The 27,416-nt window shown below is 53.1% G+C and overlaps 1 protein-coding gene across 4 annotated transcripts; it reads right to left on the bottom strand.

Annotated features, from left to right (window-relative positions):
• Window positions 1–893: 893 nt before the first annotated feature.
• Window positions 894–25,673, bottom strand: Myo1c (myosin IC). Of its 4 annotated transcripts, none has more exons than XM_048365640.1 (32): window positions 25,419–25,673; window positions 17,817–17,972; window positions 17,598–17,713; window positions 16,932–17,130; window positions 16,770–16,850; window positions 14,563–14,742; window positions 14,383–14,481; window positions 14,071–14,184; window positions 13,907–13,978; window positions 13,402–13,521; window positions 13,201–13,283; window positions 12,892–12,997; window positions 12,703–12,783; window positions 12,394–12,485; window positions 9,441–9,535; window positions 9,214–9,260; window positions 9,012–9,092; window positions 6,137–6,242; window positions 5,927–6,044; window positions 5,273–5,386; window positions 5,120–5,196; window positions 4,834–4,902; window positions 4,661–4,745; window positions 4,411–4,570; window positions 4,043–4,126; window positions 3,010–3,103; window positions 2,860–2,915; window positions 2,564–2,699; window positions 2,416–2,486; window positions 2,230–2,327; window positions 2,018–2,117; window positions 894–1,598 (listed from the first exon to the last, which is right to left on the bottom strand). In XM_048365640.1, the coding sequence occupies exons 1-32, from the start codon at window positions 25,491–25,493 to the stop codon at window positions 1,572–1,574; spliced, it is 3,192 nt and encodes a 1,063-aa protein (XP_048221597.1). In that variant the 5' UTR covers window positions 25,494–25,673; the 3' UTR covers window positions 894–1,571. The 4 variants fall into 4 exon arrangements, with proteins under 4 accessions (XP_048221597.1, XP_048221600.1, XP_048221601.1 ...); XM_048365643.1 differs by lacking the exon at window positions 25,419–25,673 and adding an exon at window positions 24,554–24,698; XM_048365644.1 differs by lacking the exon at window positions 25,419–25,673 and adding an exon at window positions 19,574–19,593.
• Between the last annotated feature and the right edge of the window lie 1,743 nt (window positions 25,674–27,416).

Here is a 27,416-nt window from a genome sequence, read left to right as displayed (position 1 = left end):
AGTTCCTCTAAGGCTGGCCCCTTCCCCACTCTCTCAGGCTGCAGAGGGGGTCCGGAACCAGTGAAGCTCCCACATTCTTGTACTGGGTACAAGGATGTGTGAGGGTGGTTATCCTCCTAAGGCATGGACTGAGGCAGAGGAGTTCCTCCTACCTGGTGGCCCCCAAGAGTGATTGCTGGTCAGGGAGCCAAGTGTGCACTTAAGACATGACCCATGTTTTCAATGGGGTTCGTTGTCTCTGGGAGAGGCAGTGAAGAGTGCTGGGGTTGGGGTCTTACTTCTGGTTTTGCCCCAACTGGCTGTATGACCTTGGGTCAGTGTCTTCCCCTCTTTGGGCGTCTGTCTCCAACTCTGTAACCCCAGAGGTCTGGACTAGATAGATGCTTTCTCGAAGTTTTCTAAATCCTATGTCTAACATTTCTTTTCCTACACTGGCAAGAAAATATTTAATATTTAGATGGTCATTTTTTTTTTTTTGCCAGTCCTGGGGCTTGGGACTCAGGGCCTAAGCACTGTCCCTGGCTTCCTTTTGCTCAAGGCTAGCACTCTGCCACTTGAGCCACAGTGCCACTTCTGGCTTTTGCTGTTTACTTGGTGTGGAGGAATTGAACCCAGGGTTTCATGCATGCAAGGCAAGCACTCTACCACTAAGCCACATTCCCAGTCCCACTTTTTTTTTTTCCTTAAATGCTGGATATTGAACTCAAGTCCTCACACATGCTAGGCACATGATCTACCACTGAGTTGCTGTCCCACTTCCTAAACAGTCATTTCCTTTTGTCTTTGTGCCTGTACCAGGACTTGAACTCAAGCCTTCCCAATCTTACTCAGCTTTCTTGTTCATAGCTAGTGATCAATCACTTGAGCCATGCCTCCAGTCCAGCATTTTGCTGGTTAATCGAAGATGGAGATACTTAGAATTTTTTTGTCCCAGGCTGGCTTTGAAATATGATTCCCTAGATCTCAGCCTTCTGAGTAGCTAGAATTATAGGCTGGAGCCACTGGTGCCTGGCCAAAAGGACATTCTTAAGGCAGGAATATGGGGGCAGGCAGGTGGAGGTCAGTGGGCTGCAAAAGGGGCAGGTGGGCAGGCAGACAGAGAGGCAAGGTACCAAGGAAGGAGGAGGGGAGGTGGTCTGGATAGGGCCAGCCCACCCAACCTCCTAGCTACATTCCTTGCCCTGTTTGAGTCAGGGAAACACATCCAGTGTGTCTTGGGGTAGGAAAATTGATTTTTTAAAAAATAGTTTCCTATAATGCATCAAAAATCTCAGAGAAAACCTCAGCAAAAAAGTCCCTTCCCTCATGTATTTGGCATCAGCAGGGGGGCTGGCACAGCTTGCTCTGGCCCCCGCTTTCCTATTGCTGTGGCCCGGCCTGGCCCGCTCCTGGGGTAGCTCCCTAGCCCCTGGTACCCCTCAAGAGCAGGGTGAATAGGGGCAGGAGTTTTCAGGTGGGCTTTGAGGTGTCCCTAGGTCCCTGTCTGGAAGCTCGAATCTTTGGTAACTGGGAGGGGCAGAGGGGGTAAGCAAAGCATCAGGAGTCAGGTTGGGGTCCGGAGGGCACTTTCATCACCGAGAATTCAGCCGTGGGGCCACCTGTGGGGACAGCGGGAGAAGCCCAGGTGGGAAGCAGGTGCTGTGAGTACCTGTAGGCCTGGACTAGACACAGCAATAGCAGATTTGGCAGGTCTAGGGGTCTTGTACCTGTAGACTTTGGTCCTCCTCCCACAGAAATACTTGCTGCTCTGGCCAGAGTGGGCCTCTCCTCCCATCTAGTACACTGCCTATTCCCCCATATCCTCCCTATATCCCTTTGCCACCATCTTTATGACCCTCTGCATCTTGGAGACTCAAACCGTCCCTCTGTGGCCCTCAAAGGAGATAGGATGGAGCTCTTTGGATTAAGGATGCAGGTGGAGTGTTCAGGGACTGCCAAGCATTACCAAGAAAGGCTTGGCCACTGGTAGGCTCTACCCTAGCTTTAAAGTGACCCCTGGGAAGCAGATCCCACTCACCACAGCCAGGTGCCCATTCTTGGCTTTGGTGATGAGCAGCTCTGAGCCAGGTGTGAAGTCGATGATGCCATCCCTGCCAGGGCCCCCTGCAAATGTGATGCTGGAGGGAAGGGAGCATGTGAGGACTTTCCCACAGAGTCAGACCCATGGTTGAGTCTCTGCTCTGTGCCCAGGTGCAGATTCAGCCCTTTCACCATCCCTGCTCGCCTTACCTGCCCTGGTTGATGTTGATATTGTTCACACGGTCCGCGCTGAGGGCCGTCTTGGTCAGTGTCTCAATCACATGGTCACTCTGTAGCACCACATCCCCCTGGGAGGGCAGGTGGAAGAAAATATCAAGCCCAGTTCAGAGATAGAAGATTCTCCCCCCACCCAACTTCCCAGCCCTAAATGGGCACCTTCTGCTTATTGTCCTCACGCTGCACATGAAGTACGAACAGGCTGTCACTCAGGCTGCTGACGGAGATTCCTGAGGAAGAGGGGCAGAGGTCAGGGATTGAGGGTCAGAGCAGAGATCCTCCCTCAAAACCCTGGATCCTGACTGACCAGTCAGATTGGCGTAATCAATCCTCTGTTTGACTCTGGCGTCCTCTACGATGACCACAGCGCTGGGTGTGAGTAGCAGCTGCCGAGAGCGAGGCTTATAGCCCTTTCGGTCATATTTCACTACTGGCACAGCATACTGGAGACACAGGGCAGAGAGAGTGAGTAGCAGGGGAGGAACTGAGGGGCAGGTGAGGGGCTGAGGGACTCTAAGGGTGGCCTACCCTCTGCTCATACCCTGCTCCACCCTTGGGCAGCAGAGATGTGCTAGACTAGGGCTGCTGCAGATGGGGTCTTACCTGGATGGGCTCAGAGCCTAGGGCTTGTAGCACTTTGGGGCTAATTTCATCTGTGCCTGCAATCCAGATGGGGGAAGAGTGAAGTCAGATATGATGAGAGGAAATAGGACAGTGATGGGAGGTTTGAGGACTGCAAAGTCAGGGACTCACCGAGCCTTGTACTGATGAAGAGCCTGGGGACACTCTGGGGGTAATTATCCTTCTTGCCTTTAAAGATTTCACTAGCCACAGCCTTTTGTTGTAGCTAATAAAGAGAAAGCATGTGTGTTGTATAGAAGTTTTATAAGGAGTGAAGACCATGGGGGAGGTAGACTCTGTCCCTCTTCTCTCTGATTCTAGCATTATCACTGTACCAGCCCCTCCCTTCCCTTCCTCTTTGTCCTCATCAACCAAGGCAGAGAGCTCCCCAGAGGGGTCATGACAGTGCTGTTCCATTCTAAGGCTAACTTCAGGAATGATTCCCCCTGATGATTCTTTATCATGCCCAGAAGCTCCACAGATAAAGCTCTGGCTTGGGATTCCTTTTGGATTCTGACTCAGAGCCTCATGCTTCTAGGCAAGGCTCTACTACTTGAGCCCTACTGCCACCTTTTTTACTTTACTTTTCAGGTAGGGTCTTGTGTTGTTTGCTTGGCTGGCTTGGACTGAGATCCTCCTATTTAAGTTTCCGACAGAGTTGGGATGACAGGCACAGGTTACCACAATAGCTATTGGTTGAGATGGGTTTCTAACTAAGACCTTCTTGACATCAGCCTCTAGAGAAGGTGGAATTATAGGTGTAAGCCTTCAAGTTTAGCTTGAGATCTTGTGATGGGCTAACTGCGAATACTCAAATCTACTAAGGTTATCTGGGCTGAGTGGACTCCTTGATCATCCTCAATTCCTCTGTTGGTAACCAGAAGACACCTCAACCATCCAGGTCTGTCTCTGTAACCATGGCAGCCTTTCAACATGGAGCTCTGGGCATCTTCTAGCACATAAGTAGAGTTGGTCCACAGATGTACTCTATTTGTTTGCCACTCAAACTCAACTCCAATGTTTACTAACTACATGAGGCCCAATTTTCACTGAAAGTTATGGGATAAATCAAGATAAAACGCTTTCCTAGGCTGGAAACCTTTCTATGATGCCTGCTACTACCAAAGCCCATTGCCCAGTCCTTGTTGCCTCCTGCTCCCCACACCTGCTGCTTCCACTCAGGGCTGATGCTCCGGCAGTACTTCCACACCATGTTCTTCATGCACAACTCTCGCAGAAGCTCCGAGGCCTGTGTGAAGGGCAAGATTAGAGCACCTACTTAGACTGACTCCCTTGCCTCTTAAGACCTGCAATGGCTTCCCACCACAAGGTCTTTGTAGCAACAATTCCCTACTCCCCTCACCTCTAGCTGGACAGCCTTTCTGACCTTGAGTGATTTCCCCTCAGAAAACTCACTTTTCACAAGCCAATTCTACTTCCTCTTCCTGCTGAGCCCTCCCTTTCTGCCCCTCTGCCAACATGCTCTGAGGCATGCTCTCATGGTCTCGAACTCAGCAGGGTGGACTCACGTACCTCGCGAAGGGCAGGTGGAGGCGTGGGCCACGAAGTGTCTAGGACATTCTGAGGCAAGTGCCGCCGCAGGTTAAGTAGAAATGAAGTGCGCACGTGGTCCAGGAAAAAGGCATTCTCGGGGCAACGGGGTGTATGGCGCAGGATGAAGCCACGGATGAGCCTGAAAGTGGTGGGCCAGGCAAGGTGAGAAGCCTGACAATGGTCCTCCATACACACCTGGCTCCCCACCCCCTCGAGTCTCAGCACTCACCTCCGGATGGTCTGTGCTGCCCACTTCCTCTTGGCTGCTTTCCTCCGGCCTAATGTTCCCCGCCACCACGACTGGATACAAATGGCTGTGAAGACCACAGGTGGTTGGCCTCTATCTCCTCATCACCCCCTAGTTCCAGACCCTGCTGCTCCAAACACCCTGGGCCCCCAAACCTGATCGCTTCACCCGGAGGAATTTCTGCCGCCAGTGAAAGCCCCTCCATGCAGCCTGGATCTTGGTAGCTGGGGTTGGAAAAGAAAGTCAAAGCAGATGAATGTGGGAATAGGATGGGAGTGTGTAGTCAGAGGCCAGGCCATTGGGCAGGTGGGTGCTAAAGTTGGGAAAGTGAGGTGGGGCTAGATGTGGGTGAGCAGCCTCCGAAGAAAAGGAGCCCAAATTCAGTGACTCCCTCCTCAGAAAGGACTCCCACAGGACAGGAAGGGTGGGTCTCCCTCTTACCCAGGCTCTGCCTCCGGACCTCTAGGGCATCCTCTGTGGCAAACAGGGTCTTGGGGAAACGAATGAAGATCTTGGTCCTGGAAGAGCAGTAGGGATCAGTCTCTGGTTAGCACTCACCACATCCTTCAGACACCAGAGATGGGGACCACTCACCTGCCCATCTTGTACTCTTCTGGCTTATATCCTAGGTGTCTGACCAGTACAGCCACCCCATCCTGGGGCTGTCCTGTCCAAGTGGGCCATGTCTCTGGGCACAGTGACTTGTACCTGGCAACAGGAGGATCAGGAATGCCTCTGGCCACACTCCAACGCCCTCTTCTGGAGGTCACCATCAGCTTTCCCTGGGCACCTACTGGGTGCTCCCACTGACTTGTTCATAACTCAGAGGTCTAGAGCTCCTCATCTTAAAGATGAAGAACTGGAGGCCAAGAGATATAGAGCAGTAGAGATGGAGTTCATAACCTGATTAACAACCCAAAGCCCTCGCTCTAAGTGACTAAAAGTCCTATTTCATCCTCTCTTAAGTCCCTTTGTCACTGTCTGTCTCTGGTGGCAAGCATCTGGATGTGCTCTTTATGTACCTAGAGGCTCCAGGGCCTAGGGGGAGCCTGGCGTTCTCTTAAAGTGACTTTAGGCCTGCAGTACTAAGAGGTCCCTGGCTGGCCCTATAGACCTTTAGGACACTTATGTCATCATTTCTAAATTGGGGAGTGAATGTCCATCCTCATTCACAGGACTCAAAGCTCCCACAATTATGTCCCCCCCACCCTAGCACCCCCTAGCCCCTGTGAGCAAACCCTGCCTCACCTCTGCAGGAAAGCCTCATATTTGCGACGATAGGCAAAGCCAGCTCTGCGCACACGCAGGTTCTCCATCAGCCCCAAGTATTTCACCTGGTGCCGGATCAGCACCTCATCAAAGCGGCCTGGTAGAGGGTAGTAGAGTGGGTCAGCAGACTTGCACAGACAGATGGCCTACTGGCCAGTCCCCACCCCACCTATAGGGGGAAGGGCCTACCAGGCTGTTTGGCATCATTAGGCTTGATGCAGCGAATGTAGGCGGGTTCTTTAGACTTCAGAATCTCTACGAGCTGCAGGAGGCTCATTTTGAACTGGGTGGCCACCTGGAGACCCAAGAAGGCAGGAAGGATTGGCTAGAGCTAGGCTGAGGCTGTCTGCATCTCTGTGCATCTGCCACAAAGCTGGTCAGCCCTGCAGTGGCCTCACACCTGTTTTCCCTTTACTGTCCTCCCATAACCCCTTCTTTGCAATAGAGGAAAGGGTCAGCCTGCTTACATCCCTGTGCAGAGGTAGAGACCAGTTTAGGAACCTCACACCATCCTCTTGGTAGAACTTCCAGGCTACATTCTTTTTTCTGTTTGTGGGGGGGGGGGGGTGGTGTGTGCTGGTCCTGGGACTTGATCTCAGGGCTTAAACACTATCACTAAGCTTTTGTGCTGAAGACTTGTGCTCTACCATTGAGCCACAGCTCCACTTTCAGATTTTTGGTGATAAGAGTCTTACAGACTTTCTGGCCTAGGGTGGCTTCAAACTGACCTCCTCAGATCTCAGCCTCCTGAGTAGCTAGGGTTACAAGCATGAGCCACTGACTGGCTAGGCTACATTCCTAAATAGAATGCTCTATACACATGCATTTGACCATTATCTCCTCTGTTCACTATACTCCAAGGGCCTTTAAAGATTGCAGGCATGTGGGAGAAGCAGATTCCTTATCAAAGATTTGCAATCTCTTGTGATCCCTTTAATACCAGAGTATGTCCCTAAGGGCCCGGAAGCAATAAAAAGGAACGGCTAGCTAGTCAGAGGGGTAAAGGGTATTAAGAGCTGGAAATGACCTTAACGTGAGACTGAAAAGTAGGAAATGGCAGGAAGGGGAGAGAGGATGGCAGTGTAGGCAGAGGGACAGGCTGAGAAAGGCTTAATGAACACAAGGAAGTATAAGCAAGAACCAAGTGGGGTGTAAAGAAGTGGGGTTAGAGAGGCAAGCAGGGTCAATGTCGTGGGAGAATTGCCCTGAGATTAGATTTTTCACTTTGACATCTTCTTAGTGTCTGTTTTCCTTGTTTTCATCTGGCTATATGTTAGCTGCACAGAGTTTTGTTGTGAACTTTTTTTTTTTTTTTTTTTTTTTTTTGCCAGTCCCACAACTTGAACTCGGGAGCCTGGGCACTGTCCCTGAGCTTTTTTTTTTTTTGCTCAAGGCTAGCACTCTTATCACTTGAGCCACAGTGCTACTTCTGGCCTTTTCTGTTTATGTGGTACTGAGGAATCGAACCCAGGGCTTCATGCATGCTAGGCAAGCACTCTACCACTAAGCCACATTCCCAGCCCCTGTTGTAAATTTCTATACATGCATATGATGTACTTTGACCATATTCATCACCTGTGGAATTGGATTTTATCTTGGGGGGAAACAGGGAGTCAATGAGGAATCTGGAGTGAGGGAAGAGTGATCTGCATTTTGAAATAGCTCTACAGCAGATAATGTGGAAGACTGATGGGTAAGGGCGATGGGAAGCCTGGGAGGAGGCTGGCCATTCTGGCTCTGGGGAATAGTAAACAAAGACTGACCCTGGAGCAGTGATTACAAAGGAGGAGCCAAGGGGAAGAAGTTGAGAAGTGCTCTGGCAATAGAAATAGTTGCTATCCAGTGGCGGGGTGAGGGTGGTAGGGAGGAACCATGCATCATGGCTAGACTCCTGGTCTAAGGGATGGGGTGGAAGGTGGTCTGATTTATGAACACAGAGGAGCTGAGGGGCGATCAGTGGACTCATGAACCTGTGACATGCTGTCAAGGCCTGGGCAGGCTGCGTAGGTATCCTGACAAGGGAGATGCTGTGCCTGGAGGAGGGTGATTAGGGAGATGGCAGAGCAGACAGAAGAGGCAAGGTCTTGGGTGGACCTCAAAATGCCTCTGTGGGTTTCAGCCTGTAGCATCCTGGCTCCTGACCTAGGGCAGGCTGGGTCCCTCTTGTCCAGCCCAATGGTCACACCTTTGCTCTCAGCTCGCTGCAGCTCTCCCTGCATATGGCCACACCTGCCTTTCCAAGCCCCTCTCAGCTACCATACTGCCAACCTCTTGATTTTTATTGGTCTATGTGTCTCTGCTGGGCTCTCTTGCTGTTAACACTGGCCCTGCACAAGTCCATCTGACAAACATTTACCCATTCTCTATTTATCTCCAAAGCTTCCTCTTCCAGGAAGCCTTCCTTGACCCTCCCCATTCCACTCCCTCTGGCTGCTGGCTCTTCCCTTCTCTGAGTTTTCAGAGCCCCCTGTGCATGAATGCTATTCACTCTTGTATTCTTGGTACTTAGAGATAACTGCTGTAAATGTCTGCTTGGTCAGTGGGCACACATGGTACCAACAGACAGGTGCACACCCTGTGTATACCCACATGAAGACAGGTAACTGTGCACACACTGACTCAAACTTAAGGAATAAAAGGATACACAGGCATACACTTGGAGATTAGAAAAGGTCTTCCTAGGCTGGGAATATGGCCTAGTGGTAGAGTGCTTGCCTTGCATGAATGAAGCCCTGAGTTCAATTCCTCAGCACCACATAAACAGAAAAATCCAGAAGTGGCACTGTGACTCAAGTGGTAGAGTGCTAGCCTTGAGCAAAAAGAAGCCAGGGGCAGTGCTTAGGCTCTGAATCCAAGCTCCAGGACTGGCCAAAAAAAAACACCCCAAAAAACCAAAATTAAAAAAAAAAAAAGGTCTTCCTGAAAGCAACCTCCTCCAAACACACAGATAAGTACACTGGCACCCACAAACATGACCACATACACACTGGCAACTCCCAGGCCGTGCAGACACTCATCCACACTCAGGCACCCGCAAGTCCCAGCAAGCCCACAGCCTCCGCACCGTCTCTGGACGCTTCTTGTCACTGAGCTCACTCCGGTCAAAGCACTGGCTCATAATGGGGTTCTTTGAGCTGCACATGGTCTGTGAGATAAAAACAGGGGGACACAGTGGTACATAGGACCAGCAGCACAGACTCCTGGGCAGAGGTGTTTACAGAGCTGTGGGCTCCCTACCCTCACCAGCACCTCCTTTGAGTCCTCACCTCTTTCAGGTTCCGGAAGAGAAGGTCATTGTTTTTATCCAGAAACCCTGGTAGAGGAAAACAGACAAGACATGAAGGAGGGGCTGGGTGCTTGGTGGCTCATAACTATAATCCTAGCCTACCAAAAACAAGCCAGTTTGAGAGCCCAAGGCTCAAGCCTCAAGAAAAACAAATGGTGAAGGAGAACCCCCTTCTGCTCCACAGGGTCCCAGCCTCAGGATCCTTACCAGCCACACTGTAGGTCACCTCCCCAGCATAATGCAGAAGGCGGAATTCTCCTCGGCCCAGGGATTTCCTGGTCCGCTGGTCGGCAAGTTTGTGCCTGAGGTGACAAGGACAGGAAGCTAGCAATTGTTGCTCTAAGGCATGCCCTGGTCTGCCCAAGTAATCTGAAGAACTATCTAGTAAAGATCAAGCAAGCCCCTGGTCTGTCATACATTATAGCCATGTGGGCAGGGCTATTGCTCCCTGCACAGGGATCACAGGCTCAGGGTGGTTGACAGCCATGCCCAGGTCACACAGCACCAGGACCTAAAAGGAGAACCTTGAGCAGAAGAAGACTGCTTTCATTTTTTTTTTTTTTTTTTTGGCCAGTCCTGGGGCTTGAACTCAGGGCCTGCGCACTGTCCCTGGCTTCTTTTTTCTCAAGGCTAGCACTCTACCACTTGAGCCACAGTGCCACTTCCGGCTTTTTCTGTATATGTGGTGCTGAAGAATCGAACCCAGGGCTTCATGCATACCAGGCAGGCACTTTTACCACTAGGCCATATCCCCAGCCTCGACTGCTTTCATTTTATGTGGCTGCTGCATGACTCTGCTCCGAGGGTGGTAAGCTGCCCACTACATTTTCAGAATGGAATCTGTCCCAGGAGATTACTTAAATCTCCAGCATATTTATATCTTTTAGCCCATTTTCTACTTTTAAGAACTATGCTAAACCAGACACCAGTGGGTCATGCCTGTAATCCTAGCTACTTAGGAAGCTGAAATCTGAGGATCATGGTTTGAATCCAGCTGGGGCAGTTAAGTGTGTGAGACTCTCATCTGCAATTAACCACCAAAAAAGCCTTAAATGGAGCAGTGGCTCAAGCAGGAGACCACTAGCCTTGAACACAAAAGCTCAGCGATAGCGTTCAGGCCCTGAGTTCAAGCCCCAGGACTAGCACAACAAACACTTTTCTAAACAACTAATAATAGATACAGGCAAGATTTAAGGCACAAAGATATTTGAAGCATTCTTTTTATCCAGCAGAAATCTGGAGGCTGGGACTAAGGATGTAGCTCAGTGGTAAAGTGATGAGGTCTGGGTTTGATCCCCAGTATCACACAAAGCAAACCCGGAGACTGGCCAGGTGCCCCTCAGGCTGGGTTAGCACAGTAAAAGAGTTTTGAGACAAACTGTCTATTTGGTGATGCAGGAAAATACTCAGGATATAGCACTTTCCTGAGCTTTATACACAATAAGTTCTCTCTCGACTATGGAAAAAAATGTATAGAAAAAGGCAGGAAGGAAATGCCTGGAATTGTTGACAATGATGACCTCTTGGTGACAGGGCTCTAGAAGGCTTTTGCACACATTCCAACTTTTCTTTAGTGAGAAATATTTTTATAATCAGAAGCAAGCTTTTAATATGCTACTAAGCAAACAATGATCAGGGCTTTGGCATTCAACAGCCCTGGGGCTGACTCCCAGTTCTGCAACCTAGATAACCTTGGATGACTTCATTTTTCCGAGTCCTAGTAAAATGAAGAAAACAGGGTCTGGGAATATGGCCTAGTGGTAAAGTGCTCGCCTTGTATACATGAAGCCCTGGGTTCAATTCCTCAGCACCACATATATAGGAAAGGCCAGAAGTGGCGCTGTGGCTTAAGTGGCAGAGTGCTAGCCTTGAGCAAAAAGCAATCAGGGACAGTGCTCAGGTCCTGAGTTCAAGCCCCAGGACTGGCAAAAAAAAAAAAATCATTTAAATGTTTTCTTGCCAGTATAGGAAAAGAAGTGTTAGACATAGGATTTAGAAAACTTTGAGAAAGGGCTGGGAATATGGCCTAGTGGCGAGAGTGCTTGCCTCCTACACATGAAGCTCTCAGTTCGATTCCCCAGCATCACATATATGGAGAACGGCCAGAAGTGGCGCTGTGGCTCAAGTGGCAGAGGGAAGAAGCCAGGGATGGTGCTCAGGCCCTGAGTCCAAGGCCCAGGACTGGCAAAAAAAAAAAAAATCATTTAAATGTTTTCTTGCCAGTATAGGAAAAGAAGTGTTAGACATAGGATTTAGAAAACTTTGAGAAAGGGCTGGGAATATGGCCTAGTGGCGAGAGTGCTTGCCTCCTACACATGAAGCTCTCAGTTCGATTCCCCAGCATCACATATATGGAGAACGGCCAGAAGTGGCGCTGTGGCTCAAGTGGCAGAGGGAAGAAGCCAGGGATGGTGCTCAGGCCCTGAGTCCAAGGCCCAGGACTGGCAAAAAAAAAAAAGAAAAACTTCGAGAAAGTATCTATCTGGCAAAAAATAAAATGAAGAAAACATCAAGACACCTCCTTAGAGGGCATGGGAGGTGCAAAAAGTATGCAGAACTCACTGGGATACAAGTTCTTGTTTCTGTTTCCACCCTTCCCACTTCCGGATTATTACTTAAATTAAAAAAAAAATTTCCAAATAGGGCACTAAAACAAATAAAAATTTCAGCTGGGTGCTGGTGGCTTTCCCTGGAATGCTAGCTACTCTGGATGCTGAGATCTAGGGATCAAGGTTCAAAGCTAGCCCAGGCAGGAAAGTCCAGGAGACTCTCTCCAATGAATCCCTAGAAAACTGGGAGTGGTGCTGTGGCTCAAAGTGGCAGAGCATTAGCCTTGAGCAAAAGAGCTTAGGGACAGCTTTCGGCACTGACCAAACAAACAAACAAACAAATATCTCATGCTTGCTCCAGGGACATGGCGGCTTGGTTCAATTGTTCTTAACTTAGCACTTTCCCTCTTATCTTGTGGCTATAGGCTTTCTTGTTAGTTTTGTTCTTAATGTAGGGATACAATTGGGGTCTTGTAAGAGCTAAGTGGATGTTCTATGCCGTGAGGCCTGCAGCCCAGTGGCTGGTGTTCACTAATGAGGACGGACCATAGCCTTCCGGAGGCTCTGTCCCACGTGAGTCCTTGCCCCAGAAGTTCAGGAGCCCCACTCACGTCAGGAAGTGTGGATGGTGCTTGACGGTGTCCTCCAGCTTTTCCAGGAAGGTCATGTCTGTGGCCTCTCCAGGTCGCAGACACTCCTCATCCTGAGGAGCAGGGCACAGGTGAGGGATGGACTTGGGCACTGTGCAGGGAGGCATGGTACAGGGAAAGGGACGGAGCATGGGAAGCCCCCCCCCCCCCCAGAGCTTCCAAGACCAGGCCAGCACCGCGCCTCTCCTTGTTCCTCTCCATCCCCAAGCCCAAGCTGCAGGGGACAGAGGAGTATGGCCCCCAACAGACCTAGAAAAGCAAGGGACCCACCAAGATGGAGATGATGCCCTTGAACTTCTCTTCCACCAGGTCACAGATAATCTTGTTGTTGAAATACTGGACAGGCTCCCACTGTGAGGAAAGGAAAGAAGGGCATCATGATGGGGTCCTGTACATGTTCCTAAATGCCCTGATGCCCAGCTTCCCACTGTGCCCAGGGTTCCCTGGGTGCTCACGTACCGCAATGCCCTCTGCCTCATACTCCTCCTGTTCTGATTTGAGAGTTAGCTCGATGAAGAGTTGCTGAAGCTTCTCGTTGCAGTAGTTGATACAGAACTGCTCAAAGCTGTGGGAGAGCAGAAGTCATAGTAGCACCAGATGACACAGGGGCAGGGGGCAGGAGATAAGGTCCACTGAGTGGCCTGAGTAAGACCCAGAGTGGGTAATGGAGGCATAGAGCAGGAATGATGGGCAGGGGACAGGATGTGTGTGGGGGGGTGGGGGTGGGGAATAGGAGGAGAGATCAGCAGGGGTAAGGAAGATGCTGACCTATTATGCTGAAACACCTCAAAGCCATAGATGTCCAGGAGCCCAAGAACTGTGGTGCTTCGCCAGCTGGGGCTCTCAGCATCCTAGGGCCAGACCATCCACAGAGAGCATGAGCTGCAATGTCTGTCACCTGGCTCCAGGTCCCCGACTCCCTGACTACCCTCCCACCTGCCTTGGAAGCGACATGGACACAGAGCTCACCTTGGAGGCCAAAGACCTGTTGATCTTCTTGACCAGCCAGGTGAAAGTTCGGCTATACACGGCTTTAGCAAGGGCATCCCGCACATATGCGGCCTGCTCTAGGTTCAGCGGGCTCAGAAGCTGTCTCAGAGGGTGAGACCAAAGGTGAATGCCAGACCCTCTTCTGTTCCAGCTCCCCTCTGGACCCAGGCAGAGGGCAGAAATCTCCCACCAGCCTGCCCTCTAGCACTAGTGAGCCTGGGGACACTCAGGGAGAACACAGTAGCCACACCAGAGGGAAGGTGGCAAGAGGAACAGGAAGCCTTGGTCCTAGAGGTGAGAGTCTTGGTTCTGTCACCTTCTTCCTGTGCAAATGTAGCCAGCTCACTGTTCCTCTCTGACCCACCTGCCTTATGTCCCTCCAGCAGTGCTGAGAGGGTCACTGAGCAGGTGAAGAGAAGGGGGTGATGGGAAGGGCTATCTTGGACAATGTGCACCCCCTCCTATGGCAGGGGCTAGGCCTCACCTCTTCTCCCTTGGCTATGATCTTCCTGTGTGTAAGAGCTTCTCGCAAGGTTGAGCCTTCCACACCAAGAAGCTGTAGGGGCCAGAGAAACATCGTGAATCATGGGAGGCAGTGCCCTTTTGCCCTAGCTGCCCCTCTCCTTGCCCTCTGTCCACCCTACTCACCCTGGTCAGATACTTGAGTTGGTTCTCAGTGGTGACCTGGGCATTACTCTCCTCATCAGCGGCAAAGTGGATGTTGCCAAGATGCAGGACACTGGCCACAACGCTCAGCAGGTCCTGAGGGAGCAGACAGTGGCAGGAGGTGGTTACACAGGGTGGGGAACCCCATGAGGACAAGATGATTAGCTGGAGCAGGGAACAGGTGACAAAGCACTGGGAGGAGAAGGGGGCTAGGAGTGGAAGCAAATTTAAAAGCAGATGGTTTGGGGAGTGTGGAAAGGGGAATGTTTCTAGAATTTCCAGGAAAGCCCTTACCTCCACTTCATCTTCTGTGAAGTCGATGACTGTCAGTGCCTTCCTGACAACCTTCCAGTCACTCTTGTCATTGATGGAGGAGACTTTGGCACACTGGCCCTAAGGAAGGGGCATAGCTGGGTAGCCAGTCATGCCACGGTGCTCCGTGGATAGCTCCCGCCCTGCCTGCCAGCTACTCACCTTCACCAGGTACAGGTAGCTCTGGGGGTTCCGTTCCAAACCCAATCTACGCAGTGTCTCCTCCTCACCCCCCTCCAGCAGCTGGTAGAAGACATGGAAATTGCGCTCCCCGTGATTCTGATGCACTACCCGGGACTTCTCCAGAAGGTAACTGAGGATGTGGCCACCCACAGGAGCACCCTGTGGGCAGAGCAGGCAGAGGAACTGGTCAGTAGGACTGGGAAACAATGCATTTTCCTTTTTCTCCCGTGCAGACTCAAGCTCTAATTCGATCTCTGCCTACAGCTGTGTGGGCTCAAACATATCGCCCTCTCTGACCTCAGTTTCTTCACCTAAGAACGAAGAAATGGGGAGATTCAACTGTTTCACAGATCCACCTGGATGCCTGACAGATATCATGCATTTTTTTTTATGTTTTTTTTTTTTTTCTGGCCAGTCCTGGGGCTTGAACTCAGGGCCTGGGTGCTGTCTCTGAGCTTTGTTTGCTCAAGGCTAGCACTCTACCACTTGAGCCACAGTACCACTCTGGCCTTTTGTTTATGTAGTACTGAGGAATTGAACCCAAGGGCTTCAGGCATGCTAGGCAAGCACTCTACCACTAAGCCACATTCCCAGCCCGCATATTAGTTTCTTTTCAGGCCTTTCTACCTTGGTCAGTGGTGCCATGCTGCCAGTTATTAGGACAAGAAATTTGCAATCCTGGAAGCTCTGTGTGTGTGTGTGTGTGTGTGTGTGTGTGTGTGTGTGTGTGTGTGTGTATTGGTACTGGGGCTTAGGCTCAGGGGCTGGGTACCACTCCTTCATTTTTTTGTTTTTTTTTGTTTTGTTTTGTTTTTTGCTTACAGCTGGTGCGCCACCAGTTCTGCTTGGACTGGCTTTAAATTTCGATCTTCTGATCTCAGCCTCCTGAGTTGCTAGGATTATATTCATGGGCCACCAGCATCCAGATGCTGTTTCTGCTGCTGCTGCTTTTATTTTAGTTTCACTGCTGGGTGCTGGGATTATAGGTGGGTGCCACCATGCCCGGCTCATCCTATAAGCGTTCTTGTCTTCCATTTCCTACATCCAAAAACTCTATCCTGACATGCTAACTTTCAAATCATCTAGATTCCAATGACTACTCACCATGTCCACTGCCACCACTGGTCTGAGCCACTGTCATCTGTCACCTACATTATTACATCAGTCTCCTAACCGGTTTCCCTGCTTGGCTTAGTTCCCCCACCATCAACTCCCAACAAAGCCACAAGAGTGACCTTTCAATCTGGAAAGTTGGATCATAACACAGGTCTATTCAAAACCTTCTGATAACCCCCAGCCACTCAGTTTTTAAAAAGTTCTTTCAGGGATGGGGGTGGAGCTTAGTGGTGGACCATGTGCTTAGCATATGGGAGACCCAGAGGTTCAATCCTCAGCCCAAAGCAATGAAAAAAATGCTGCAAAGGCCCAAAAGGGCTGGCCCCATCTGGCCTCCTTTCCTGCTCTTCTGCTCCTTGCTTTCTTCTCCAGGCACTCTAGGCTTCTTGTCCTTGACTACATCAAGCACTCTTTCTCTGGTCATTCTCATCTGCTCTACGTGTTCCTCTGTCTCCAAAGTTTTACTGAAATGTCACTTCTCAGCAAGGCCTACTTTATCTGCTTTATTCAAAATTGCAGACAGAGCTGGATGTGGTGGCACAGGTCTCGAATCCTAGCTATTTAGATGAAAGAGGCAAAAGATTAGGAGCTTGAGACTCACTTCAGTTACAGGCAAGCTACTATCTAAAATAATAATAAAAAATGTAAAAATGAAATTGTCCCTCACCTTTGCCTAAATTGTTATTTTTCTGTTTATTATCTATTGCCCTAGGAGTACAGACTTTTTTTTTTCCTTTGGCCAGTCCTGGGGCTTGAACTAAGGGCCTGAGCACTGTCCCGGCTTCTTTTTGCTCAAATCTAGCATTCTACCACTTGAGCCACAGCGCCACTTCTGGCTTTTTCTCTATATATGGTGCTGAGGAATCGAACTCAGGGCTTCATGTATACGAGACAAGCTCTCTACCACTAGGCCATATTCCCAGCCCGAGTAAGGACTTTTATCTGTTTGGTTTGGTTTCCTGCTATACAAGCAATATCTGTTACAGTACACAGCACATAGTAGTTGCTCATCAAATATTGAGCCTATTGAATGGGAAACTCCTCCCTCTGCCCCATGTACCCATAGGTACCTTGAAGTCAAATTGCACATCCATATATTTCCCGAACCGGCTGGAGTTATCATTCCGGAGAGTCTTGGCATTTCCAAAGGCCTAGGAGGGGTTGGAGGTATGAAGGATGCCTGGCATTCTCACCCAGTCCCACCCTCCCCTCAGATGCTGCTGTCTTGTCACCTCTAGCACTGGGTTGCTCTGCAGTAGCCGATCCCGCACCGCGCCACCCCGCTCAGGGGCTGGACAGGTCTCTGCATAGAATTGCAGCAGCCTCTTCGTAGCCTCTGTCTTGCCAGCCCCACTCTCTCCAGAGATCATTACAGCTTGGTCTCGGCGCTCCGTGCGCAATGCTCGATACACAGTGTCAGCCACTGCAAACCTGAGGCAGAGGCTTGTCAGTGAGTTTGGTGGTGAGGGGCCAAGTGCTGCAGATGGTAGAGCCTCATAGGGAGGATGGGGGGAGGGGGCATGCCCATATCTCATTGTTTTTCTCTCGTGGGTGGAAATAGGGCATAACCTAAAATGAATGGGCATTATGGCATGGACCAAGGGAGACCTTGTGTGATTGGATGGGGTCATGGTCAGATCCAAGGGGGCAAGGACTGCTCCAGGTGTTGGAGATCAGATGAAAATTGGGGGCACTCAGAGGTAGGGTTGGGAGGTCCTCCTGGGTGGGCATCAGAAGGTCATTAAGGTTAGAGGGCTATGCCTAGATAGAACTGAAAGAATAAACTGTACCTGTGAGCTAGGGTGGGAGCTGAGGATCCTACTTGGATGGAGCTGATCTTTTTAGAGCACTCAGATAGGGAGGGTGGGCCCCTCCTGAGAGAGTAACAAGTCACTTACAAGTGGGGTGGCACTTCGTAGAAGCTGACACCACGGTAGCGTTCCATATGCTGTCGGCTATAAATCTGTAGATCCCGGTAGGGGTTGACAGAGACCAGGACAGGACCAATATAGGTCTGGAAGTTGGGAAAGAGAGGTCAGAAATTTGTCTCAGAGGCCCTGGGTGCCTCCTCCCTCCCCCCCTCAACTCAGCAGCCCCAACTCCCGACTTGGCCTCACATAAATGAGGTTCTCTCGGAAACGCCGCCTCAGGTTCTCAATGAAGGCAGCTTCGCTGGTGAAGTTTTCCAACAGCACAAAATCCTGCACCCCTACCCGGTCGCGGGCAGTCAGGGCGCTCTCCATGGTTACCCGCACTCCGTCACTGCCCAGGGCCTGTGGAGTGTATGGGGAAGTGAGAACCAGGAGGGAAGGGAAGGCAACCAGGTAAGGCCACGTCTCCTCCCATGCCTGCAGGCTATGGAAGGCAGTGGCAGGTGGACACAGCTGGGCTTGGAAGGCCCAGGTCACAGAAAGCTTGCAGAAGCCACAGAGGACACAAGCGACCTACACACCACTCTCATGAGCACCTGGGGCTACTGGATATGGGCACAAAGCCATGGAATCCAGGAAGGTGCTGGTTTTGTGCAGAAAGAGGTGGGTGCTGAGAGGGAACTCCTTGGGTGGTAGAAAGAATGCCATATCGACCTTGGACAAATCCCCCCTTCTTTCTCAGGGCTGCTTCCCCCTCAGGGGGGAGGAGCTGAGTTAGTCCCTTACCTCCAGCCACATGTGACAGGTGCTTTGAAGGACAAATGGCTCAGCGTGAATTCTGCAGACACACTTTTCCAGCTCTCACGCTCTCAAAATCTCCAGGGGTGGAGTTGTTTAGGGACCTAGCCAGAGCTACCCAGCAGAGAGAGGGTTTTCCCTAGGGGGCCCTCCTGCCCCAGCTGGAGTTGATACCCACCCCAGAAGGAGGAGACCTGCCTACCCTCCCATAGCTGGGGCCACTCCCTCCCCTCCAGCGGCTGGGCTCCCCAGACGCCTCCTCCACTGAGAGTCCTGGGCAGTCCCGGGAGGTGGGGCTATTACCAAGAAAAGCCCAGTTGTCACTGGAGGGTGGGAGGCACAGAGCCTTAGCAAGACCCTCGTTCCAAACCTAGGGCTGAGATTCCTCTTCAAAGAGGGTCAGAAGGCTCTAGAAACCTGACACTACGAGTGCCAAGGGTCAGAGGAGAGGAAGGTGGGGGATGCGGGGGTGTAAGACTCCTCCGATCTCTGGCAGTGAAGCCCCTCTGAGCATGGGGGCCTGCCTCTCTCACCCCTGCCTCCATCCCACCCCGGACGGCGGCCGGGACGGCGGCAGTCCCCGCCCCTCCGTTAGGGGTGCGGGGTCCCAGTGCTCTCCGCCTTTCCCAGGACCTCTCGTTCCACCCCGGGTCCGAGCCGGGCCGCGGCCCAGCCACGCCTCGGCCTCCCCGCTCCAGTGAAACTTTCCCAGACGTTCTACCACCCGAAATTCCTGGGCGGCGCCCGGAGTCGGGGAGGGGCGCCCGGGACCCCCGCCCTGCCCGCCAGCCCCGCTCACCGACGCCCGGTAGCGCATCCTGCCGAGTCGGCCCGCCGCCCCGCTCGGCTCCGCTGGGCTCTGCCGCCCGCTCCGTGTGTCCGGGGTTCGGCGGCGGCGTCAGCGAGGGAGGGGCCGGCCCGCCCCACTCCGCCCCGTCCCCGCGCGCGCCCTAGGGCGCGAGGCCGCCACCTCGGCCGCGCCGCTCGGATCGGGCTCCGGCTGGCCGGCCGGGGCGGGGAGCACTGGGGAGCCGCGGAGTAGTGGCGGGGGGGGGGGGGGGGGCGACGACCGGAGGGGGCGGGCTCCCCGCCGGGCCGGGGCTCCGCCCGAGTCAGGTTTTCCAGGAGGGGGGGACGTCGTTAAGTTCCCGGGTGGGGCCCCGGAACCCGCTCGGCCGCCGCGTCTACACCGGCCCGGAACTCACTTCCGGGCTAGTGTCTACCCTCCACGCGGCCCGGCCCGGCGTGGGACGAGGGCTGAGGCCCGTGGGTCCCAGAGGAAGTACGACTTCCCTCCCCCCCCCCCCACCAGCCTCGACTCCCGGGAAAGTTAAAAATAGAACGAAATGTCCAAATACGGCCGGGTGCCTGTGCGGGCGGAGCCTCCGTTGGGGACACTGTCCACCCCAAACACACAGTGTGGGCCGGGCCAAGCCTTTAAGCTCCAGAAAAATCTTAGTGTGTGTGTGCCAGTACTGGGACTTGAACTCAGGGCCTGAGCACTGTCCCGCAGCTTTATTGCTCAAGGCTAGGGCTCTGCCACTTGACCCACAACTCCACTTCTGGCGTTTGGTGCTTAATTGGAGGTAAGATCCTTAATGGACTTTCCTGTCCAAGCTGACTTCGAACCGTGATCATCAGATCTCAGCTTCCTGAGCAGCTAGGAATACAGGCATAGGCCAGGCTTCTCCCTCTCTGCTCCCCATCTCACTAAGTAGCCTAGGTTAGCTTTGAACTTGAGGTTCTCCTGCCTCGGTCCTACCGAAGTGTGGGGCCATCACTCCGGAGAAGAAAATCTCGTTGGGCCCTTTCCTTCGTGGCATTCACTCTCCAGGGACAGGAGGCCACTGGGTACCTTTGCTTAAGGCAGCGTCTTCTGGCTTCAACTGGGAGGCCTCAGTTTTCTATTAGCAGCATCTGATCCTCCCGGGCATCTGTAGCCTATACCATTCTCCAACCTAGACATCCTTCTCAGGCTTCTGACCCCCAGAGGCCTCTTCTCTCTTTCTCCCTTCTGGAGGAGGCCATCTTCTTGCAGGTCATTGCTCTCTTTCCAAACTATCCTCCAGCTGGTGCACCTGCATTGGGCTCTCTGGAAGCACCAGCCTTCCTTTGGCCTCTGGGTGCAGAGTAGCTCAAATCCCACAGCTGGTGGGATGGTAATGGTTATTGCCTTGGCTTTTTCTTACTAGCAATATGCACAACTATGAGCAAGTCACTTCTCAGTCTGTTCCTCATCCTTACAATGAGGCCAGTTTGTTGGGTAGCCTGAGATTAAGCACGAAGGCCTCTGGCAGGCCCTCAAAACCATTACACCGTTTCCCCTTCCTTCTTTTCTCTAACACTCATTTCACATTTGCTTGGGGTAATTGGGTCATGTCACCCCCACCCCATGTGCCTGCTAGTTACAAAGCTTTTTCAGGTACTTTACCTGACCCTCACCTGACAGGTAAGGAAACTGAGGTGCAAAGGTCACTGAGGACGCTGACTTGTCCTAGGAAAGCAAAGCTGAGCCAGGAGCCAAAGCCCTGGCGCTCCCTACCCTCAGGCCCGGGCTCCCTGGGGGAAAGGGGGGGGGGCATTGCAGCAGGTGCAGGCTGAAGCCTCTGGGGGAAGGCTCATTACTTCAAGAACAACAGCTCGGCCAGAGACACGGCCCGGGGGACCCTGCGTGGGGGCGGCAGCTGGGAGACGGAGCCCTCCGGAGAGGGTGAGAGAACCAGGTGCAGGGGGCTGCAGCTGGGAGATGCACGGGAGGGGGAGGTAGGTTAGGGGCAGGGTCACCCTCTGCGGTGCCCCCCCCCCCAAGTTTGAACTCCAGCAGGGAGTGGTGAGAGCTAGGGCCTGCAGTCCTCCCAGGGGTGGAGAGCTTTAGAAGATGAGGGGGAGTGGGTCCGGGGTTGGCCTTCCTCAGGGCGCGGCGGGGGGTGGGGCGGGCTGGAAAACGAGGCGGGGCTTCGCGGCTGGCGTGCTTGCCCCGCCCCGCCCCGCCCCGCCCGGCCGCGTCAAGCGGCTGGAATGAGGGGAATCCGCTAGCGAAGGGGCGGAGGGGTCGGGCGGGCTTCCCCCAGTCCCGAGCCGGGGCGCAGCACTGCATTCCCGGGATGCCCGCCGGCGCCCCCGCAGCCGCCGCCCGGCAGCGGAAGGAGGGGGCGGCGTGGCCACCCCGTGAGCCTCAGCCCGGCCACAGCCCCAGCAACCCTCCCAGGCCTGCTCCACCTCACCAGACAGAGCACCAGCCCCGAGGACGGGTAGAGAAGTGGGAGCCAAGGGTGTGAAGTCACAGCGACCAGGACGCCAGCGCCAGGCGCTTCCTGAATTCTTGGCACTTTCTTTTCCCTTTTTGCCGGTCCTGGGGCTTGAACCCAAGGCCTGGGTGCTGCCCCTGAGCTGCTTTTTGCTCAAGGCGAGCACTCTACTACTTGAGCCACAGCTCCATTTCTGGCTTTTTCTGAGTAGTTTATTGGAGATTAAGAGTCTATGTCATAGACTTTCTCCTCTGGCCTAGAACTAAGATTCTCAGATCTCAGCCTCCTGAGTAGTTAGGATTACAAGCGTGAGCTACCTGCCTTCCCTTCAATGACCCAGTCAAGCTATGGTGCCTGTATTAAAACTCCATTTTAGAGGGAGAAACTGAGTCTTGGTAGGTGAAGTGACTTGTTCAGGATCTCTAGACTTATAAGAATGAGACAGAAACCCACTTTACAGGGCTGTCCTGAGCCCTTCTGTGTGCTAGCAGGTACCACAGTAGGTTGTGACAGTTCCTCTATGCCCGGCAAAAGGCCTTGTGTATGTTGTGTGTGTATTGATGTGTAGGACTTAAGAATGGAAACTAGGGAACAGGCCAAGGCCTTCTAAGAGCTGGCTTCAAGCTAGGGCAAAACTGCTGTCTATAAAATGACGGAAGACTTTCTTCTCAAAGGACCTTTGGGTCCTCTACCTGGGGAAGGGTTCACTAGAACCACAGAGAATAGGTACTGGGCCTCACCAGGATCAACTGTGGTTCAGGTATTGTCCCAAATGACTTCTGGGCTGGGGTGGGGGTGTGAAGGAAAGTCCCGGGCCTCAAATGTAGCTCAGGACCCACTTCAGGGCCATAACAGCTCTGAAGGGACTGCTCTCAGCAACCCCAAGCTGATTTCCACTGAGGCCTCTTGGGGCAGGGGAGGGACAATCATAGCCTGTCACACTGGCAACTCAGGGGTGGGCATGAAGCAGCTACTGTATGTATGTACGTACATACATATGTATTTTTTTTTTTTTTTGGCCAGTCCTGGGCCTTGGACTCAGGGCCTGAGCACTGTCCCTGGCTTCCTTTTTGCTCAAGGCTAGCACTCTGCCACTTGAGCCACAGTGCCACTTCTGGCCGTTTTCTGTATATGTGGTGCTGGGGAATGGAACCCAGGGCCTCATGTATACGAGACAAGCTCTCTCGCCACTAGGCCATATCCCCAGCCCCCATATGTATTTTTTGAGGCAAGGTCTCATTATGTAGTCCAGGGCTGGCCCCTACCTCTGGAGTGCTGAAATTACAGGTGTGTAGCATCATGCTCAGCTCAATTTACATTTGTCAAATAAATCTAAGGTATGAAGCTGGATGCTGGTAGCTCATGACTGTAATCCTAGTGACACAGGAGTGAGATCTGAGGATAGAGGTTTGAAGCCAGCTTGGGTAGAAAAGTCTGACTTATGTCTAATTTATCAGCAAAAAAAACCTGGACTGGAAGCAGGGCTCAAGTGGTAGAGCACCAGCTCTAAGCAAGAAAGCCTAGTGAGAACTCAGGTCCCTGAATTCAAGCTCTGGTACTGGTATAATAAACAAAACCTTAGGTCTGAGCTCAAGCTGCCTCATCAAGGGCTATTCCAGACTTCAGGGTGAATCATGCAGAGAAAGCAGGGTAATAGGGACTCTGCTTGCTCCCTCACAGGGCCTAATCAAGGACTATACACAGTGGCTTCAGAACTATGGGTGTTGGCTTGCCCAAGACCTCTGCCTAGGGGTATAGTAAAAGTAGAGTACCTTGCCTCTTAATTTAATGTTCTTTGCTTAGAGGGTGGAACCTCCAGCTGGTTAAACGTCCTGCCATCCCCCTTCCACTCTCCACATGAAGCAGTCATCACCCTCATTCCTGGTGTGGTCTGGTCTGGCTGCCTCCCTCCCACCAGTCCATGTTCCTATGGTAACCAGTGATATTTAGATGCAACTCTGACATCTCAGGTCAAGGGAGTGAATGAAGGGTTATAAAGTACCGCATCCCAATGGATGTTTCACATCCATTGCTTCTTGTCAGGCCTTTGCATGTGGACTCCGCAGTTCCCTCACTGGTGGCCCTCTTCTAGTTCATTTTCTCACTCCACCTCACCACCACCACACACAGCCAGCAGGAGCAGCTTGCACCGCCACCTGCCACACGTGGCTCTCTAAGCTTCTGTGCCTTTGCACCAAGCACACAGGGCTTCCCCACCTCACTGACTCCAGTTAGTCATCCTGAACACAGCTCAGGTATCCCCCAGAATCCCTTCCCGACGTCCCCCAACACAGCCTTTTCCTTATCAAATCAAGCACGAAAGGTCTGTTTCCTTGTCAGTTTCTCCCAGACTGCTCTCATCCTGCCTGGGTGCTCAGCTAGGCACCCACCTGAGATGAATGACCCACTCATGGGTGTCTGCGTGAATGAATGAATGAATCTCGGAGCCCAAGCATGGTCGGGGCGTGTCGGAGCTGAATACCGACGAGGGCGCGCCATTCATTCTCTCCCCGGGGAGCAGCCACCCACCGCACTCACGCTCGCCGCGCCGAGGCACCGAGGGGCCCCCCCTCCCCGGGCGGGCGACGGGAAGGGGCGGGGCTCGGCGGGCTCTCCGGAACCCAAACGCCCAGCGGGTTTGGGGAGGAGCCTGAAGGGCGCCCTGAGTGCCTGGGTCCCGCGCCCCAAGCCGCTCTTCCCCGCCCTCTCGTTACCCGCAGGAGCTGTAAGCGCTCCCCCTCCCCAGCTCAAGTCCGGGTGCCTCCAGATCTTAGGACCCCGCACCGGCCAGGCCGATCCCCGGGTGTCAATAGCCTCGGCGGAATCCTGCCTGAGACCCTCCCGCCACCCCCACCGTAGCTCCGGGTATGGCTTGGCGCCTGGCCTCCCGAGGCTACGGGGCCGTCTCCCGCCGTACTCCCTGCCCCACGTACCCACCGGCTCGGCTCCTCGGGTGCGCGGGCGGGGGCCGGGCTGGGCGGCGTGGCCGCCTCGGGAGTCCGTGGCCCCGGCACGCTGTCCCCGCCCAGGGCCCGCCAGGGGCCGGGCCGCCGCCTGTCGTCATCCCGGGCTGGGCCCAGGCTCCAGCGCGCGCGCCCTCGAGCCCCGCCCCGCCAGCCACAGCCCGGGCCCGGGCCCCGGCCCGCGCCCGCGGAGGCCCACACCGCACTCAACTAGCGCGCGGGACCAGGCGCGTCATTGTCGCGATCATGCGCGCGCACACACCTCCTGCGGCCGAAGACCCAGCCCACTGCAATGCGGGGTGCGCCAGCCAGAAGGGCTTTTTGCTCCTCGTGCTAAATCCCCTTTGCATCCTCAGCGCAAACAAGATCATCCCTTGTGCTAGGTCTGGGGAGTTTCCCCCCATTTCTAGCAACCTCTCTGCCTTCATCCGCCTCCTTGGTGCAAACTACTTTCTCCGAACTGGGCAGTCCCAGTCCCGCAGGCCAGGTGGAAAGGAGACGCATTAACTGGACATTGCTCCTGGAACTTCGCGTGCCCTTGTCCTCTGACCCCATAGCAACCCCGCCACCTGATTGCTTGGCACAGTTCACTGTCTGGTAGTCCTCTGAGTTTCAGGGAGCTGGAGGAGGCATTCAAACCCGGATCTCTGCTTTGAAAACTTCTACTAGCCTTTCGTCCCTTATTCCTTTCCACTTAGGCCTACTTATCTAGCTAGTATCCGGCAAGAATTAGACCTACCCTCCCTGCCCACCTCCTTCTAGATGGGCATGCCTGGGAAAGGGCTGCCAGACCCTAGAGAGATATCGCCACCCTTCCAGCCCAGAGCATTCCAGCTTACAAGCTTGCATGGTCTGTGGGGATGAACCACGCGGATGATCTCCCCGGTGGGTATCAGCTCCACTTGCAGCGCCATTCCGCCCCGTGGTGAGCCAGCCTTCTGAGCGCTGAGCAATGAAGCAAAAGCTGCCTGGCAGCCTACTGACTGGCCGCTCAGGAGCCAGGAATCTACGGTCTCACTTGGTTCTGCTTCAACTCCAGCCCCAAGGGATCTGGTTGGTCCAGCTCCTCAGGACACAGCTGGAACAGTCTAGGTCTGATTGAGAGGCCTCTTGGCTGGAGGGTTCAGGCAGGAAGGGGAGGGGCTGAAGGATGGAGGAAATGCCTGTTGTCCCAGGTAACCAGAGGAGCTGATGTGGGTCCCCCATGGGGGGATCCTGAGCTCTAGGTCAAAGGGTAGGAGGACTTTCCTCTTTGTCCCAGTGGCTCCTTGGCTGGGCCTTTGCCACTGCCCAGCCTAGTATCAGCTGGAGAGCCCAGGGATCACTCCCCTAGCCAGATGACATACCCTCCCCCAAGCAATGAGGAACTCTTAGTAGGTTCTGTTCCCCTGGCATGTCCCTACAATTGGACTGCCTAAGAGAACAGAAGATGCCTTCCCTTCCTCTCCTTTGTTACCCTCCCCTACCGTTGTCTTGAACTTCAGGATTCAAAGGATCCGCCTGCCTGAGTCTCCCAAGTGCTAGGACTGCATGTGAGTATCATCCACCTCACTACTTGAGTATTAGAAGGTCAGGTCTAGCCATGCTGGGCATGTGTATGTTAGGGACAGTAGGAGTAGGAGAAATGGAAGGTTTGGCACCTCCAGCACTGGAGAGGTTAATTCCTGGGTTCTTTGGGTTTGTACTTCTAGCCCTTTACTTACTTTTCAACTGTACCCTAGGTCCCCCCTCCTCCAAACCCCGCCCCAATGTTCCTGTTTTTCTCGTTGCTAAATCACAGCTGACATTTTCCTGGCCTGGGACTCAGCTCGCCAGTCTCCAGTCATTCCTTATAGGAAGTGAGAATGGGGAAGTGGCGGGGGAAATAGACCTTTCCAAAGGGAGAGGCTGGCATGGGAGGGGCAGCTGTTCAATGAGCCTGAGCCGATACTGTTTGGTGGGCAGAGATCTTCCCCGGGCACCTTTTCCTCCCCACAGCTTCTCCCGCCCAGGAAAGGCCTACAAAGCTTCCTTCCTTCCTCTGGGAAGCACATCTAGTCAGGACAGGATCATCTCCAGAGGCCACACAATGGCTCTTATCAGCCATGGAGCCAGGCGCTGAGACCCAACACACACCAAGTCTCACATATTTCCTGTTTCCACCCAGCGGGTCAGGGGTGGGCCCAGAGCAGCCATATCCTGATGGGCAGAGAGGAGGGAGAGCAACCCCCTTAACTTTTCCGCCTCTCAATCACTGCTGGACTCACCCCTCCCCGTGCAGGAGGGGCCCTGCACAGGAGGTAGGGGTAGGACTGTGTAAAATACTAACTGTAGGAAGGACAGAAGTGACTGTGTGGAAGACACAGAATCAGCCAGAAAGTCAACCCCAGGACTTCATAACCAGAATGGGGCAGTGAGTACTCTTTTCCTAGCAATTGTTCTTTCATAATTTTATGAACAGGTATATTATTTGTATTTTTCTGACTACTGACACTTCCATGTAGGTAAAAGCAAGGGAGGCTGGAACACTGATTTAAATCCAGGTTTTCAGGCCCCATTTCTGCCTGTATTTCCAGTTCTCACTCCCAATCATGAAGGAGTCGCACACATAGTTTAAAAGCCACATTTCTAATTATCCCCCAAAGTAACAACCATTGCTTGCTAGAAGCCAGGGAAACATTTTTTGGGGAAGGGCAATTCTTAATACATGTAGCTCCTAGGGTAGAGTATAAAGCATAGAGCAATTAGAGTGACTCTCGGGTCTGAGGTCACAGAATGAATGTAACAGTCACAGAGCAACCTCCTAAGAGATCTTTTAGGAAGATTGTTGGCCACTGGCAGAGGGCAACTGACAGAAG

The sequence above is a fragment of the Perognathus longimembris genome, chromosome 17 (assembly GCF_023159225.1).
Source record: "Perognathus longimembris pacificus isolate PPM17 chromosome 17, ASM2315922v1, whole genome shotgun sequence".
NCBI lineage: Eukaryota > Metazoa > Chordata > Mammalia > Rodentia > Heteromyidae > Perognathus > Perognathus longimembris.
The sequence above is the reverse complement of the archived record's forward strand: the minus strand, read 5'-3'. Positions and strand labels throughout refer to the sequence as shown.